The sequence below is a fragment of the Diuraphis noxia genome, unplaced genomic scaffold (genome assembly GCF_037042655.1).
Source record: "Diuraphis noxia isolate RWA-SAM2 unplaced genomic scaffold, SU_Dnox_SAM2 contig0002, whole genome shotgun sequence".
Classification (NCBI taxonomy): Eukaryota; Metazoa; Arthropoda; class Insecta; order Hemiptera; family Aphididae; genus Diuraphis; species Diuraphis noxia.
This window is the reverse complement of record NW_028301712.1, coordinates 7,143,840-7,161,578: the sequence shown is the minus strand read 5'-3', so window position 1 is coordinate 7,161,578 and position 17,739 is coordinate 7,143,840. Positions and strand designations below refer to the sequence as shown.

Here is a 17,739-nt window from a genome sequence, read left to right as displayed (position 1 = left end):
GATATTATAATACAGTATGATTATACTAAATTATTGCAATATCGTGTCAGTATATGACACTGTAGCCTGTTGGCGTCTGTGACGGACGATTTAAGTATGAGGACTGTGACCTGTGAGCGTGACATGGACTATATTGTAATATTATTATATTATGCAAAAATAGTTGCATAGGAGTGATAAACACCTGATAGAAATTAAACCTCATCCCTCTAATCTAATAATATGTTAAATTTATTTTCGCTATGATTGACAGTTATGCAGACAATAAAAAAAAATGCGTAAAAACTTGATTACCTGTAGGCCATAGGTAATTTTTTTTTATTAGAACAAATGCTAAACGGCTCTTAGAACAATATCCACAAAGTAATAAAAATTAACAATATTATAATAAACAAAATAAGTACCTACATAATAAAATAAATTCTAATAATATGTCATTTTTTTTTTTATAAATCTATGGAGAATATAATATGTATAATCTATACTCAAATAATGCATATAGCAAAATTATAGGTATGTGCTACAACAATTTAAAAAACATGAATAGGGTGATGTAAGAAATTATTCAGTGATCGCACTTCCTTTTGCTTTAATGCGTTTTCATTTAACTATTTTTTTTTTCATTAATCATTAAAAAGATCTCTGCACCAGTTTCTTTTTAGTCACCATAGTGGGTTTCCTGGAATCGTGTAGTAGCTAGGCAGAATATTAAAGGTTTAGGGTGAAGTGGGCAATGGCAGTGTGTTGAAAAACGTTTATATATTATAGGCAGTGCGTTTTACATACTTCATAAATGGTTTTAATTTTTAAGACAGAGTAGAGAGTAATATTTAGAAATATAAGGTGGGATATTTATGATGAAGTGCAGGATTTTGTTTTGAATGGTTTGTACTATGTTAAGATTCGATTTTTTGGCATTTCCTCAAATTTGGAGCTGTTGGTGGCCTTAATATGTCTATATAGGCTTAAATGAGCAGTTTCATATTTATATAGTGTGTTTTTTGATAATAATATATTCAGCAACCGCTAACCGGAGAGACGCATTTTAGGTGAGTTTTTTTTCCTTTCATGTAGCGCCATGGCGAGGCGCTGGTCGATGGTTAGCCCTAGGTACTTAACCGATTGAGATGAAAGGATAGGTAGTCAGCTAAAGAAACTTCAAGACAGGGGCAAGGAGTAAAAGGTACTATGAACCTATTTTAATTGATTTACTTCGACTCTCCATTAATAGCATCAGTTTGACATTAAATATTTAAATTAGGTAATCTTAAAGATTTAGAGCAACAGAAATTGCTATAATTGTCTTGTAATCTGCAAACTCACCTATAGTTATATTTAAAGAGATAGGTTTATCAGCAGCATACATATTATATAGAATTGGTGACATTATGCCATCCTGTGGGACTTCTATAGCTACATCGAACATAGTAATGTACTTATACAACTTGTTGACCTATCATTTAAAATATAATGTGGATTATTGAAGTTGGCCAAGGTAATAATTATAAATGCTTATTGACTAACTAATTTAAATAAATATATTTTATTCCATAAATTATAGATCGATAGCATCATATTTTTTGTGTTTCGTATGATAACATACCTAATATTATATTATAGACAAAATATAACACAATATTTAGTCATAATTCAATTTAGTTTGCAAAAGTTATTTAAATACTGATGAGTCACTACTCTTTATATAGCCTTAAATGATTATACTATGTTTAACAAATAGCAACAAAAAAAACATTTTTTTTTTTCCATTTTAAATCAAAACACTGATTTATGGCACAGAAATTAACAATAAATATATAATATTTAAATTAAATTTTACGATTGATAAAATTGGTTGCCTATAGATTAAGAATCCATACTATTTTATGAAGGGAATAATAATGGATATAACAGGAATAGAACGAAAATAAAATTTGTCATTCCTCGTTGGTACATATTATGTATTACCTAAACCTAATATAATATTATAGATACGTAAAATTCGACTAGATATTTTTTATCTGCAATGCTTGTAATGTTTTTGTGTATATAGTGCAGTTGATAACTATCTATAGTAGCATGCTAAAACTATATTTTGTTGTTGATTAACGTTTTCGTGTCAATAAACTAAGCTTTACAAAAATTGACCTCGCAAAATTCTGTTAGAAAAAATAAATTATGCCGATCCAGACCATAAACATATCTTTACAGAAAATAATTTAATATTGTAATTGCAAATAATTAATTAATAATTAAAAATAAGTTAATAATTAAATATATATATATATATACATAAATAGTTAATATAAAATCGTAATTCACAGCGAAATAAAAAACAATACATTTAATGATTTTCACAGACAGTACACCAAGTATTAAATATTATCACTCAAGTATAAGATGAACAAATAGGTAACTACTTAACGTAATATTATTTGAGATTACACGTTTGATATTAATACTGTGTGAAATTGAATATCTAAGTAATTTTTATTTACAAATATTATTCATATTATACAATATTAATAAATCCTTATTAATTATTATGATTTAAATTTTGGTATATATTCCGATGTAGGTACATATTAATATTTTCTCATGAAATATAAAATTGTCAATTTACTTTTAATTTAAATACATATCAGTTCACTAATGAATGCTTTCATATTGTGTTTGCATGGAGTATTATACTTTATATACTTTCATTTTGCTGTTACAAGTTTAACTTTTAATAATATTTCCAATAACAATTTTTTTTAAATATATTTTAACTTATCGTAAACGTTAAATTTTTCGATCGTATAATATATTATGACTCACAAGTCACAATGTATGAATAAAGTACTATTATTATTTATTTATTATTAATATACTTTTAAAAATTCAGTTCAAATTTTATCAAATTAATTTTCAAAGTTAAAAATCTATTAGGTTTATTGTAAAATAAATATTAAAAACCAAACAACGATTTTAAAGTGTTAAAATAAATATTATTTAGGTAAATGATAATATCCTAGATAAGATAATCTTGATTATAATAATTCAATAGTTTATAAATTATCAATTTTTTTAGTTTCTCTCTAGTACATTTAATTTTAAATTACATTAAAGTGCCTTAGAAAAAGTACAATGATACAACATAACATGCATATACAGAAGTTAATAAGTCTTACTATATATTATACTGAATAATGACTATTAACTGTATCTGTATTCGAATTTGGCGTGCGTATACTGGACTATATATACTCAATTGTATAATTTCTATTAATTTTTTTTTAACTTATTTAAATCTAAAAGGTCATACAAATAAATTCCAAGTAAAATATTATTAATTCGAATTAAAACTATGCGAAACAAAAACATGTTTTTAATATCTATTTACGTAAGAAATTAACCTTACCTTAAACATACTGTTATAAAATCAAAAATTTTATGAATATTTTAGCGCAAAATAAGACACATGACGATTGGTTTAACTATTAGGATGGGGTGCCGTCGCTGGGCGACTTCCCCCTCCTGTCAATCAATCACCATCACATTTACTTATTGTATAACTTGTAAATACAGATTGTAAATATTATGTTTTGTCAAATTATAAAAAAAAAACTACTAGGACAACTATTCACTCTTGGACTCCAAGACTTGGAGATACATTTTTAGATTTATTGCACCAAGACCAAGATGTTACTTTTTTTCACCTCCTTTTCCATTACCAATCATCATTAATGAACATTTTTGACAAATGTTAATAATATATGGTCGTATGAAAAATGTGCCACTTTGTCACCGCCCCCCCCCCGCCATCATTAGCACCTTCAAATATGTACGTCTTTGAACTAGTGTAATATGAACTATATATGATGATTTTTATGTATTTAAACTATTTTTGGAATTTCTAAATATTTATACTTTAAGTGTGATAACCATATGTTAAATGACTATAACTACCACTAAACTAAGGATCATGAAACCGTTTTATCAAGGTAATAATTATTGGAAAAATGCAATTATAAACTTTTATTATTTTATAATATGACAACATTTTGAACAAAAAAATAAAAAAAAAAATAAATAGAATAACATTCGTACTATATACATAATCATAATTTAATTACTACCTACCTAGTTACATTTAATATTAGCACTTTGATATATCATTAGAAACATATATAAGCTATAATAACAGTTATAGTCATACTTATACATAGGTATTTGTTAGTAAATAATACACCTAATTAATTTTATATTTTTAGGTATTTTAAATTATAATGGTTTTATTATTATATATAATACATATATACATATATTATTATGTGGAGAACAATTTTTATTTTATAGAAATAAATATAACTTAATGCAAAGTTAAATCATAAAATAATTTTTAGAAATTATATGTGTTAAATTTCCTAAGTACCCACTGTTTCTAGTACTTGAATATTTATTTATCTTCTATGGCCATACTAATTATATTTATTAATATTTTATAAATATTAAATATATGGATATCATAAAAACAAATTTCAAAAAGTATAGCACTTAATATTATCATTAGTGGTAACTGGTAGGTACAACTGTATGGCTCAAAAATAATTAATACTGTTTTAGTTTTTTAGGTAACTACTGTTTAAGCTTTTTTTTTAAATATTTAAAGAAATTTAGGTATATACATTCCAGTAGTATATTGAATAAGAATTGATTTTTATATTTAAAAAAAAATTTTAATTCAATTGCTGTTTCGAGTTAAAATTAGGGCCAAAATGTTGGAATTGATAAAATAAAAATAAAAACTTAAAATCTTATAACATCAATTATAGTTAATGGTATTGAATTGGTATCTTTTAATTTATATTTACATCATTCATAAGTCTTAATAGACATAATATAGGCACAATAAATTATACTCAGTAGATATCAATTAGATTTGAAGTACTGTTAAATATTCTTTAGTTCTTTCATGCCAACTTTTCATAATGATATTATTTTATTTATTATTATATGTACATTATTATAATATTATATATACATAAAAAGTTGACAGAGTACATATTTAAATTTAAGTACTTTTGCATATTTTATAACTACATACTTTATACAAAATACATTTTTACATTTCCATTTATAAGTAATACAAAAAGTAATTATAAATTAAAATTTTAAAATTAAACTAAAAAGCGAATCGTTTTTTATGTTACAATATGATTTTAGTGAAAACTATTCTTTGAAACTATAAATGAAAAATATTATTTTTACATTTTAGTTCATTAGAAAATGTAAGGACTGGTACTTATGTATCAGGTTATAAAAAAAATCGCAACTAGATGCTGTACTAACAGTCTTGACTAAGTGATTTTTTAAGTTTTGAACTTCAACTACCTAGTATTTAAAAGAAATTTAAAAACAATATAATTTTTAACAATTAACATACATAATTAAAAAAACTTAGTTATACATGCATACCTATATTTATTTTATTCCTATTCATGTATGGCGTTATTTTTAATGAATTTTTACGTAATTATTTACGTTTGTGCTTTTGAATCATGATACAGCCCTTCTTTGTTTATTTGTATACAGTACAAAAATTATTCAATTGATTCAAATAAAATTGTGAAACTAATTTAATAGTTAAATTTGTAAAGTACCTACACAAATAGATGCCATAATGTCTTGATAACAGGGCCGTATTTAGGGGGGAGCTACAGGGTACTGTTACCCCGGGCGGCTAAGTAGGAGAGGGCGGCTAATTTTTTTATAATTTAAATTTGTATTTTGTATAATGATTAATGAGGCGTATTTTTTTTTGTTGCCCCTTCGTGTCAAATTCCTAAATACGGCCCTGCTTGATAATATTATGCAAATGATAAAATAAAAAAGTTAACTAAAATTAATAATATTTTTAAATTAAATGATTATTGATTCATCAGGAAATTGAAAATTTTTCCTAAATGGCCTTCTTCTACCCTTTAACCTTCTAAATGGTCGAGGTCTTATTATATGAGGAGGTGGTAATAAGTCTACTCCTTCTAAAAACCTTGAACCCCTTTCTGGAGGGATTAAAAATGAGGGCACATCTGGTCTAGACGATAATATCAACGGGTCTTTACTCAGCAAACTTTGTTCAACAAATCCAGAACATTGTGCAGCACAAACATCATCTTGCATCATTTTATCGATCCCGACTTCATTCATCAAACGACCACAATCAGTTACTCTTAATGAAGCACAGTTAGACTATAAATAGATTTTAAAGATATATTATGATCAAATATTTAAAATATAGTAAACATGAATGAATATAAAATACTTACACCTTCAGATGTACAAATACAGCTAGTACAAGGTGAAGGCAAATGTGATTCACCAACTGCAACAATATGACCGTTAATATTGCAGCCTTGTTGGTTATCTTTCCATAAAGTTAAGTCAATTGTTGGTAATACTTGACAAGGAAGACGTGGATTTCTAAAATTAACATAAAAAATATGTTTAGAAACATTTTATTTTTAAAGACTTAATTAATTAAATGTTGTTATTGGTTTTTGAAATATATATATATACAATACATATACACAAATTGTAGATACTTAGATATTAAATTAATTTTTATTTGGCTCAAAATGTAAAGGAATTTAAAAAAATATCCATTTCAGATATTGAGAATCACTAGTTAAAGAATAAATACTAAAACAATATGATGTAAAACAGTTACCTACATATAATGATTCGATATTATCTTAAGGATTTATATTTTATGGCTTATTAAATCATATCATAAAAATTTAAAAATAAAACGAGTACCTATAATATATTTAAACTAAATAAAATATAATTAAAAATAATAATTGTTATTTTTTTACTTACAGATAATCATTTGGTTGATCAAATGCTGCCTTTTGCAAATCACTGGGCACATCCATATTTTCACATAATATTTTTGCTAATGTTGCTTTTCGGATTTCTGCGAGTTGAGCTTCAGAAAATCTAAACAATGGGTTATCAGATTCAAACCTGTGAAAAAAAATGTTTAATCATATAGCAAAAACAGATTCAATTCGAAAAAATTACCAAAAACGATCACACTGTTTCAGGTGTCTGAATTGTAAACCTATGATGCATGCAAAAGTTGGCCCCACGAGGCCACCTTTCACTGGATATTCACTTAAACCACCAGGGAATAGGTCAATGTCATCTGGACTGGCATATATCGTTTTGAACCTGACAATGACTTCTGGAGACATTTCTCTCGTCAAATCTTCCCAAGTATTTGCTCGTCGAAGACCACATCTTGCTCTAAACGTGTTATATGATGGTATACCATGATCACGTCCTGAGAATTTCAATAAAAAATGTATATTTAAAATATTTTTGCATTGTTTATCATAATATACCTCTTTGAATATTTAAGGCGGGTAAATCTTGTCCAGAATGTGGTATTTTCACGTTTTCAAACAAATGATTAGTAATTTCACCAGTAATAAATTGATCTAAATTTTCCATAGGTGTGCTCACTTGACCTCTTACTATCTCATCAACCATTTGATCCTAAAATAATAATAATGAGTACAGTAATAATAAATAAAATAAATATGAGTAATATATATGTATACAATGTACAACAAAAACTAACCCTATAAATTACGTCAGGATTGAAAAATACATCTCTTAATAACAATGCTGGTTCTAGAGGATGATATGATGGTGACATTCTAGGAATATGAGGTCTTAATAAACTATGACCTATTCGAAAAGCGGCTGCAGCAAATTCAGTAAAAGGTCCCGGATGACAATCGGGAGAATAGCCTTACAATCAAATAAATAGTTATTAATAGCATCATTCTAATGATAGATTATGGATATTTTTATAATGATTATTTAAAAAAAACTACTTTTGTAATATCCAGCTGAAGAAAGTCTCAAGTCATATTTATCCACGGCATCCCAACCTAAGATACGTGGTAAGAATTCGTTATATACAATTTGTTGATAAGTCGCTGTAAATATTTTTCTTGCATTTTGGTATATTATCTCGTCATTCCAATGTGGATTAAGTCTATGTAAAACTTCGGCAATACGATTGTGTTCTCTCATAAAAATTGTGTGGATTGCAGTTAATCCAGCTTGTTCACTCACTCGACCATCGCCTGGAATATTCAAATATAATAAATAATAATCACCCATAATATATTATAAACACTTCACAAACCTCCTATAAAACAGTAACCAGATGAAGATTTACATTCTGGATGTATAGGAGATTGAGGCATTAAATCTTTTCTCGATGGTATATGATGTATTGTAACATTTAATCTTCCAATGTGAAATGCCCTAAGGTCTTTAGCCATACATGAATCAGAACCATAAACGCTGGACAGATCTAAATACGCAGAATTCTGATTGATTTGGTCTCTAGGACCCATGCGTTGTTGGCCTGGTAGAGATCTCATAAACGGTAAACACATTCTAGCACCAGTAGACGGGTTTACACGTGGATAAAACGGATCACCATCGGGTATTTGTATCGGCATACATTCTGGGTGAACTGTTATAGGACTATCACATGATCGGCAGTCAGGTATAGAAGAGAAATATCCTAAAAAGTTTCAATAGTATTTATAGAATAATAGAATAATCATAACGATAAAATTCTAGAGGATAGGTTTACCTTTGTGGACTGGTGTAAATGTTATGTCATGATCTAAGATCTGAGCGAATTGCATAAGCATTAGCGTGTAACGGCCGTGTAAATGACTGATGTCTGGATGAGACATAGCACTCACTAATCGAGCAGACGGTAATGGTACACCAGTCACGGATGTCACTCTTGGATGATTTATTCCTTAAGAAATAATATATAGTTTATCAATAGTATACTATATTGAATTTTTTGAAGCTTACCATTTTCATAAGCAGCTGGCATTAAACGTTGAAAAGTCGTCAATGCTTTACCAAAATTTGGATTTTTTAAATTATTACAATAGCCGCTAAATGATCTATATGGATTATGAGCGTCACAAGGGTGTGTTTCAATAGGACATTCACCTTCACTGAAATGTATTGGTGGAACATAAAGTTCAGTAAATTGTAAACTATCGAAAAAGTTATGTCCCAAAGAATTCAAGTTAAATAATGAATCAATACCACTGTCCAAGATTTGACGACGACGACGTCTATAAAATATGCATGCAAAATATGTATCAGCATTTAAGATTTCAAATAGTAATAATAAGGTATATAAATATAATTTTAATTTGTCTATTAAACAATATATATATATATATAATAAAAATAACTAACCGTTTTTCAAATGATTTCAATATTTCTTTTGAAGCGTATTCGAATAATAGTGAGTTATTTGCCAATATTAATGATGATTTACTTGCTTTACTAAATGCAGCAGCTGTTCCAAGAGGAGACTTTGGGTCTACTCCTCCTTCTAAAAAAACAAATATAAACAATCCGTTAATTTAAATGTATATAATAATATGATATTATATAGTATTAACATACTTTTTGACCATAACAGAAATTCAGTTTGCTTTCTTCTGCTAACGTCATCTTCAGCCTTTCTCCACGCTTCTCTTACTAGAATTTGATTGTTGATCTGTTCAGAATCTTGTTCCGTTTTATTAACTGTCATTTGATCGTTACCGATCACTGAATTATCTTTCCATTGGTAAACATCTAGTTTAGAATGTTGGTCACAATTTATTGGATGATTTCTGAAATTAAATAATAAAAGTTAGATACATATATTTACATTATAAAAACTACAAAGTGAAATAAAAATATATTATGTTTGTGTAATTATATATTAAATTGAAAAAAATTACAAATAATCATCTCGATCAATAAATGCTTTCGGTTGTATCATCGTTACGTCTTCAAAGTTTTCACAAATAATTCCAGCCAAAGTGCTTTGTCTAATCTCTTGCAACTGACTTTTACTATACGTAGAGGGAGGAAAATCGTTCTCATACCAAAATCGGTCACTATTCTTGGCTATAGAAAACTGATTTGCAAGTAAACAAGAAAATGTTTGACCAAAAACAGCTCCTTTCAATGGCGTTTCTAATAAACCTCCAGATAGTAAGTCTATATCGTTGTAAGTTCTATTAAAAAATATTCAAACTATAAGTAAAATTTAATAATCAGATCACCATATAAAATACAGATAATAAATATTAATTTTTTATATACCTGTATAATGTTTTATTAATTTTATCTACACCTTGATCATCAGATTGAAATGATTCACTTGAACATACATTTTTCCATACCTTATAACCAGGGATTTTCATTTGTCTGCCCAAATTCAACAACATCTCGATATCTATTAATTTTTTTATCAAAATAATTATCGTGTTCATCATAAAATATAATATTTAACATTATTATTCACTTTTTTTTGGCAAACTGTAGTTTTCGATATCGCCTAAATTGTTTTGATTGTATTTATCGAAAATAATTGAAGGCAACACGGGTAAAACTGTTGCGTATACGCTTTGCATAGTTCCAGGTTGATTGGAACTTGAATAACCTGAGTAGTATCCATGTTTTAATGGATTTAGATTCCATTCATTCATCATTGCCTGCCAAAATTAAGTTCTCACAACACTTAAAATTGAATTAATAATCGATCGATTAAAAAAATACTCACGTGTCCAATGACATTGGGAATAAATTCGGAATACGTGATGTGTTGCAATTGAGCAATTGTTATTCGTTTAGCTTCTTCAAAAAGCGTATTGTTTGACCATCCTGGATTGATATCCCTTAATTTTTCAACTAGACGATTATGTTCCAATATTAATAAATTATGAACTGTTATCGAATAATCCGAGTTTTCTGACATAGAGCTAAAATAAAACTAATTAAATACATATACATATTTTTGTTTATAAATTATGTAAACAAACCTAGAACATGGAGTCTTTTTTAGATGGCCAGACTGAGATTTAATGACTTTTATGGTGGATGCTTCACAAGAAACACTATTGTATATCGGAGATGCATCTAAGAAACTAGTCGCAGCGTTCAAAAGAACTGCATTGTCTAAACATTTTAAAATACAAATATAATGTATTTTATATTGTGATTATATTAAGATGAATTCACCAGTTATATTTTCCATGGCTAAATCCAATCTGATAAAATCGGCCCACATCCCCGACATAGCAGTCAAATGTTTATTGCCAGCTATTGAAGACCTACTTAATACTTCTGCCACATCCGAAGCCTCAGGCCATTTAGTCGAATACGATTCATCTTAAAAATCATAAACAATAAAAATTGAGCACAGATTTCGTTTAAAACAATTAGGTATACACATTGGCATTACTTTGAACTTCCGATGGAAATTGAAGAAATGGTGAGTTCCGTTTGCCCCAATTCGGTCGATGGACGTTATTACATCGTCCGTCAGCGTTTCTGTACTTACTCACTGTGCATTTTTCACTAACCGAACAACTTGAAGTTGTAACAAATATAAGATACACTCCTAGCATCAGGAACAACCTAATTAAATTAATATCATTTTTTAGAAATCAATTTTACGATTGCGTTGATTGTTTATGTGTAAAAACGAACAAGAAGTTGGACTACTGTGTATTCTATATTATCACTTTCACTATAAAAAATGTATTTAATATGTTTTAATGTTAACTGATTTTTAAAGCAAAATGAAATATTAAGAGACAAATGAATACTATATATTGTGCACTTTTCATAAAACTATTATGCTACTGTAAGAATTTCAATTAGCTAATTAATTTTAGTGTCATTGAGTGTATAATAGTATCACGCTGAGATGTACATTCATGTGTGACAGCTGTCATGTGATGAAGCTGCCTGCAGGGTACACTAGTAATAGTAAATTATATAGGTATACAAGTATGATAAACAAATAGCTCACTCAAAAATCTTCAAGCTTTCAATTACTTCCATTTGTACAGATATATAATTTTCCTTTATTCTGTATTTTAATAGATTTATATCGTTGTTGGACATAATCATATCATACATTAATCTTAAATTAATATGTCGAAAAAAATCGTTCTAAACTAATACTTTTTCTAGGAATGAGGAAGTAACTATATTAATTCGTATATTTTTCAATTTGTTTTAAAAACCTCTCGTATTATAATTTATAGAACACGTACCAAATATGTTTAAAATCAAACATTAACGAATTTTTTTATCAATTTTAGTTCTTCCCTGTTAAACATTTAGATGAAACAATGAGGATAAAATATGTGTAATGTTATTTATTCTTTAATTAAATATTTATTTTAAACTTCTAATAGTAAATATTTACATCATATGAGTAATTAATTTAAAACTAATATAGTGTCTAACAATGTGTGTACAATGTTCATATTATAAATTTGATTCAAAAGGTGTCAATGTACTATTTGTTTTCTCTCTCTGGCTCACGCTCGACATCAACAAAATGCATGTAGGCAGAATCGTTTTTCTATATTTATAAAATAATCTTAGAGTAAAATCACCCATTAGGAAAAAAATGGAGAATAATATTTTTGAAAGAATGACATATCGATTTGTCTAAATATTGTTTCAAAACGATTTAAACATAATTTAAATTTACAATATTTTTTTGTTTATTTTGAAAGTTGAATACAAAATCAAATAACAATAAAATATGATATAGATATGTCATTCCTTCAAAATATTTTTCTTAATCTTTTTTTTAATGGATGATTTTACTCTAAGATTACTTACGTAGAAAAAACAATTCTGCATAAATGTGTTTAGTCTATGTTGAGCGTGGACCAGAGAGAGAAAACAAACGCTGCGCTAACGGTTTAATTTATAGTACTTTACAACACTGCATAACAACAAATTTTCTGCACTTATTAAACAATATAGACAATTAAAAAAATGTATACCGTTTCCTATATACAATATATAAATGATATTATTAAAAGCAAGTTAGGGAAATTGGTCTGATCAGTAATATGAAATATGAATTTATCCTAATGTATTGATAATAAAAAATACATTTTTTGCGTCTTTAAAGAACATCATATAAAATATCAAAATTCATTTGTTTATACAATTTTACATTTCCTAAATGAAATTCTAAAGTAATAAACATTGCTCATTGAATGTATTATTTTGGAATGCAGATTTTCAATGAATATAATACAAAAACATTAAAATTAACACAATCAAAATAAATTCAAAAAATATGTTCATGATTTTAGAGATGTAACATAATTAGTGATAATTTAGTGATTTTAATATTCAAAAATGTCTTTCATCCTACATTACCAACTTCACCTAGAAAAATGTGCACATATGCATGTACCTCACCCAAATATTTACATAACATTTAACGTAACACGTATCTATCATCCATTGTAGAAAGTTTTGATTATTCATATTTCCTAAAGCTACTGACATATTTAAAAAAAAAAAAAAAAACATGTTTATTTATTACGTAGTCTTACTTAAAGGAATCATGATATAATACATTTTTAAAAATTTGATAAAAATTGAAGTGTAGAATATAATTGTACAAAAAAATTAAAAAATAACACCTATATTATTTATTAAATTACCAATTTCTATTATATAGGTAATAAACTTTATTTTAAATAGTTATTCATGCTCATAAACAAACTATCTCTATTATGTAGTGACTATTTTTTATGAAAAACATAAATTCATTATTTTTATAATAATTCGAAACTTATAATTGTACCATACATACCTACAATATGGGTACCAAAATAGATTTTATAATATTATTGTTGGTAACTTAAATGAAAAATCATTTAAAATATGAATATGTGTTGTTATTTTTTATAACACGTACCTAAGTAATAAAATGATAAATATATGCTATAATATTTAATTTTAATTTAAAAAAATGTTAAAAACGATCCTAGATATAATAATTAAAATATCATCAGGACAATGTTTGATAGCTTTGATTAATTTATGTACTCTATGTGTACAAATATAATAAATTTAAGAAATATATAATATATATTATTTGGTTTCTAAGGCAAAGATATTTAGATATGTATGTATAATGTATATGTAGATAATATGTTATTATAACTATTACTTATTTTATTATTAAATAAAGTTCTGTAACATCAATGCTCATTGGACAAAAATTAATTTTTAGTAACTACAAAAAACGTTATTTACATGGGTTATACAAAATACAAATAAAAAATAAATTAAATAATTAAATAAGAATAGACAGTGATTAGTTTTTGTTGAGCAGTTTTGATTTAAGCAGAAATTCTAGAGTGACTCTAACGTTGCTACATTATTATTAATTGTAATATTATTAATTACTGTGGTCTTACCTCAACCGCAGCGATTTCAGAACCTCCATGTTTGTGTATTTTCCACTAGTCGGTTTTGATTAATTAACTTTTATGAATTATATTTAATTTATATTTATAATAAAGATTAAAAACCAAACGATTTGACTCAGAAAGTCAGACAATACGTAGCGTGCACATCATTATATTCTTCCGAATTAACCGCTGTTACGAGCGCTCACAAATCACAAACTAATACTATCACTCTTCACTAGACCGATTCGCAGACGAAGAACGCCCTTGTCCACCAACATGTCCTCCTACTTTTCACTGTTAAACGCCAAGTGTAATACTACTTTCCCTATCGTTTGTTATTGGATAACAAAACGACGAAAAAAGGAGCGTGGAATAAACTGTATTTTTAATATTAATGATTAATATTCATTATACGTATTGATATTCAATACGTGTATATAGTGTCATACGCTTAGACAGAGGTACGTACACTAGCAAATAATCGACAATTTTTTACAATTAAAAAAAATATATGTATATATATACATATAATTCAGTCATACGGCAATATTAATCAGAGGTATTTCTTTTAGTTATACAATGTTGTAAAATATTATATTAGGTGTATTATACAAAAGGATTAGGGAGTAATTTTTTACCTAATAATGGCGTTTTCCTCTGAATCGTCCGAAATTATGAAAACAAATTTTATCTATAATATTCCTTATTCTAATAACACTGTATTTTTTTTTTATATATAAGATGTTACTGATATTAGTGTTAGACAATCAATTATTATTGTGGAAAAATAGAGTTTTGATAAGCAATTATTAAATTAATATCTTTTTTCAGTTCCTAATGTGTTATGATTTTGGCACCTCGAGCTGAAAGTTACTTTACTACTCTTGAGGATAAGTGATTCTGACAACGTCTTTTATGGTATCCTAACATATTATAAATTAATATTATTATTTTACCACTATAAAAATAATTAAGTTGGTTTACGTATAGATATTATTTTAGCATTGAAATTCTTTTGATCTTACGCATTCCTTGATTCTTCGGGATTGGTAGGCAAAAATTATAATATTATTTCCTATATAGGTACCAATTACTATTAATACATTCGTCAAAAATGTTGATGCTCAAGCAATTATTATGCCAAATATTTAACACAATAGACGATGGACTACGATTGTAATACATAAAGTATGAGGTATAATAAAGTCATATGTTTAGACCTTTTTATTAAAAGTAGAAATAAGAAAAAATTGTAATTAATTGTATTTTCGAAGATTACATGAAAAATGTAATAATAAAATTGAGCTATTTGTAAATAAAACTGGAAAGATCCAGCTTTCAGCGAACATCATATTGTTTTACTCAAACAAAACGATCAATATTATATAGTTTAAGGGTTTTTTTGAACTCTAATTGTGATAATCATTACACTTGATATGTACTTGATAGTTGATAATAATAATAAAATTATGTAAATACATTTTTCACATTAAGATGTCTTAATATAGAAACGGTCTATTATGAAATGTACAAAATAATTGAATAAAAAAAGACTTGTCTTTTTTTGGTTGTACAAATATATGCGATATTAGAATGAAATCAAATATATTTCCCGAGTTTTAATAATGATATATACCTGCGTATATAAAATAATATTAAAAAGTGAAAACGTTTTTAATGTATGTCAAATTATATTTAAAATTAGTCAATACTACATTCATGCAACTCAGATATTTATATTTAAACAACTAACACATTATTCGACAAGGTTTTATTTTTGATTTTAAATACATTTTTTTTTTTTTTAATGTATGCGGGAGTTACCGTCCACGAATTAATTTACATTACATTTTCACGCTTCGAAGTTCGTTCGCATAACATAAGTACTTATCCTAATAAAGTACACAACAATAATATAATAAACACCGTTCTATAGGGAGTGTAACGTTATTATTATAATTTATAAGTTGTAATTTCCTTATGCTCACTTAGGCAACGACAATTGAGAAAAACCCATAACACTGCAGTTATAATCGCTGTATTACCCTGGGGGAAGGGCACGTCCTTAGACTTACCTCACCCACGTCGTTTTCACCCCATTCAACCCGAAAAAAACGCTATTATCTCGCGTGTCCGGCGTGCTCTAGTCAAGTTATCGGATTAAAACAATCATCAGCACGCGTTCAATTAATAAATACCGTCACGTACTATATGTAATATGGTCAATATGCTAAGTAGGTAAGTACTTATACATTTTGAGGTGATCGTCTACAGCAGCAGGTTATGTATGATTTATAATAATTAATTAGATAATAATATATGCGTATTGCCGTGTGGGGTTTTAATCGTAAATGAGCCATTAATACCGACCGAGCATAACTCATATATTATTATAATATTAATATATACCTACTTAATGATAATAATAAATCTATCAAAAATAAGTCCTTTATGTAGAGAAAAAAACGCATTACACCGTCATAATTACAGCAGGCGCACCATAATATTATAGTGTCAGTAGGTCACGAGTAGTTTCGATATAAAGGCTAAACCTTTCCAAAATATACCTACACACATATACACTTGTGTATCATATAGTTAAAAATATTAACACTGAGTGTAAACAATGTTTGGATTTTGATTTTGAAAACATTCAAATCATTCAATATTGAGTAGTATTAATAATTTTATTATACGCAAAGGTTAAAGACCGAATGGACCGCCATCGGTTCAAGGAGCGTTTATAGAGAAATAAATAAAAGTGTTGGTACCTACATACCTATATATACCAAATGGGTAATTCTATTGTTCTAACGTCAAGATGCGGAGAAGGCGGCGCCGATTGTCATCCTCTACGAATATATATATATATTATATATTCATAAATTTAATAATAATAATATTAATCCAATTCGATATATATAAATATATATTATATTATAAAATATTATATAATGTTATAATGTTGCACAACACGAGTACCTATAATGTATTAATAATTTCGATTTTCGTGACCGCTCTTGACGGACGTCTGAACTTATACGTACTACAGGGATAGGCTCGCTCACATACCCGTAAAGTGATCTTGAACGTATTTAGTAAGTCACGGTCATCGAACAATATTCGTGTGTAAGTCCAGTGAATACTGCTCATGTTACAATAATAACATAATATCGTTTGAGCTCACGATCAACAATAGACAATATTTATAACAGTATAGATTTGTAACTGTTATTTATGATTAAAGAAAATACACGTTTTTTTTTTTTTGTGATGAACTGAATACTTTCAATAAATTGTTAATTTTAAAAACACATGTCACATTTTTTTCTATGATATGGAAAACCTTACACACTAAATAACGGATAAACTTTTTAAGAACACGTGGTTAGAAAAAAGAAAT

At 27.1% G+C, this 17,739-nt stretch overlaps 1 protein-coding gene across 1 annotated transcript; it reads right to left on the bottom strand.

Moving 5' to 3' along the window:
* Positions 1-4,002: 4,002 nt before the first annotated feature.
* LOC107166079 (uncharacterized) lies at positions 4,003-14,556 on the bottom strand. The gene is made up of 20 exons (XM_015514602.2): positions 14,343-14,556; positions 11,339-11,514; positions 11,116-11,265; positions 10,917-11,052; positions 10,658-10,856; positions 10,400-10,589; positions 10,198-10,330; positions 9,831-10,109; positions 9,508-9,719; positions 9,295-9,433; positions 8,896-9,167; positions 8,663-8,836; positions 8,204-8,590; positions 7,887-8,141; positions 7,628-7,800; positions 7,389-7,542; positions 7,066-7,327; positions 6,862-7,008; positions 6,309-6,462; positions 4,003-6,231 (listed from the first exon to the last, which is right to left on the bottom strand). Exons 1-20 carry the CDS (start codon positions 14,369-14,371, stop codon positions 5,902-5,904), a joined length of 3,951 nt encoding a protein of 1,316 aa, XP_015370088.1. The 5' UTR covers positions 14,372-14,556; the 3' UTR covers positions 4,003-5,901.
* Positions 14,557-17,739: the final 3,183 nt, after the last annotated feature.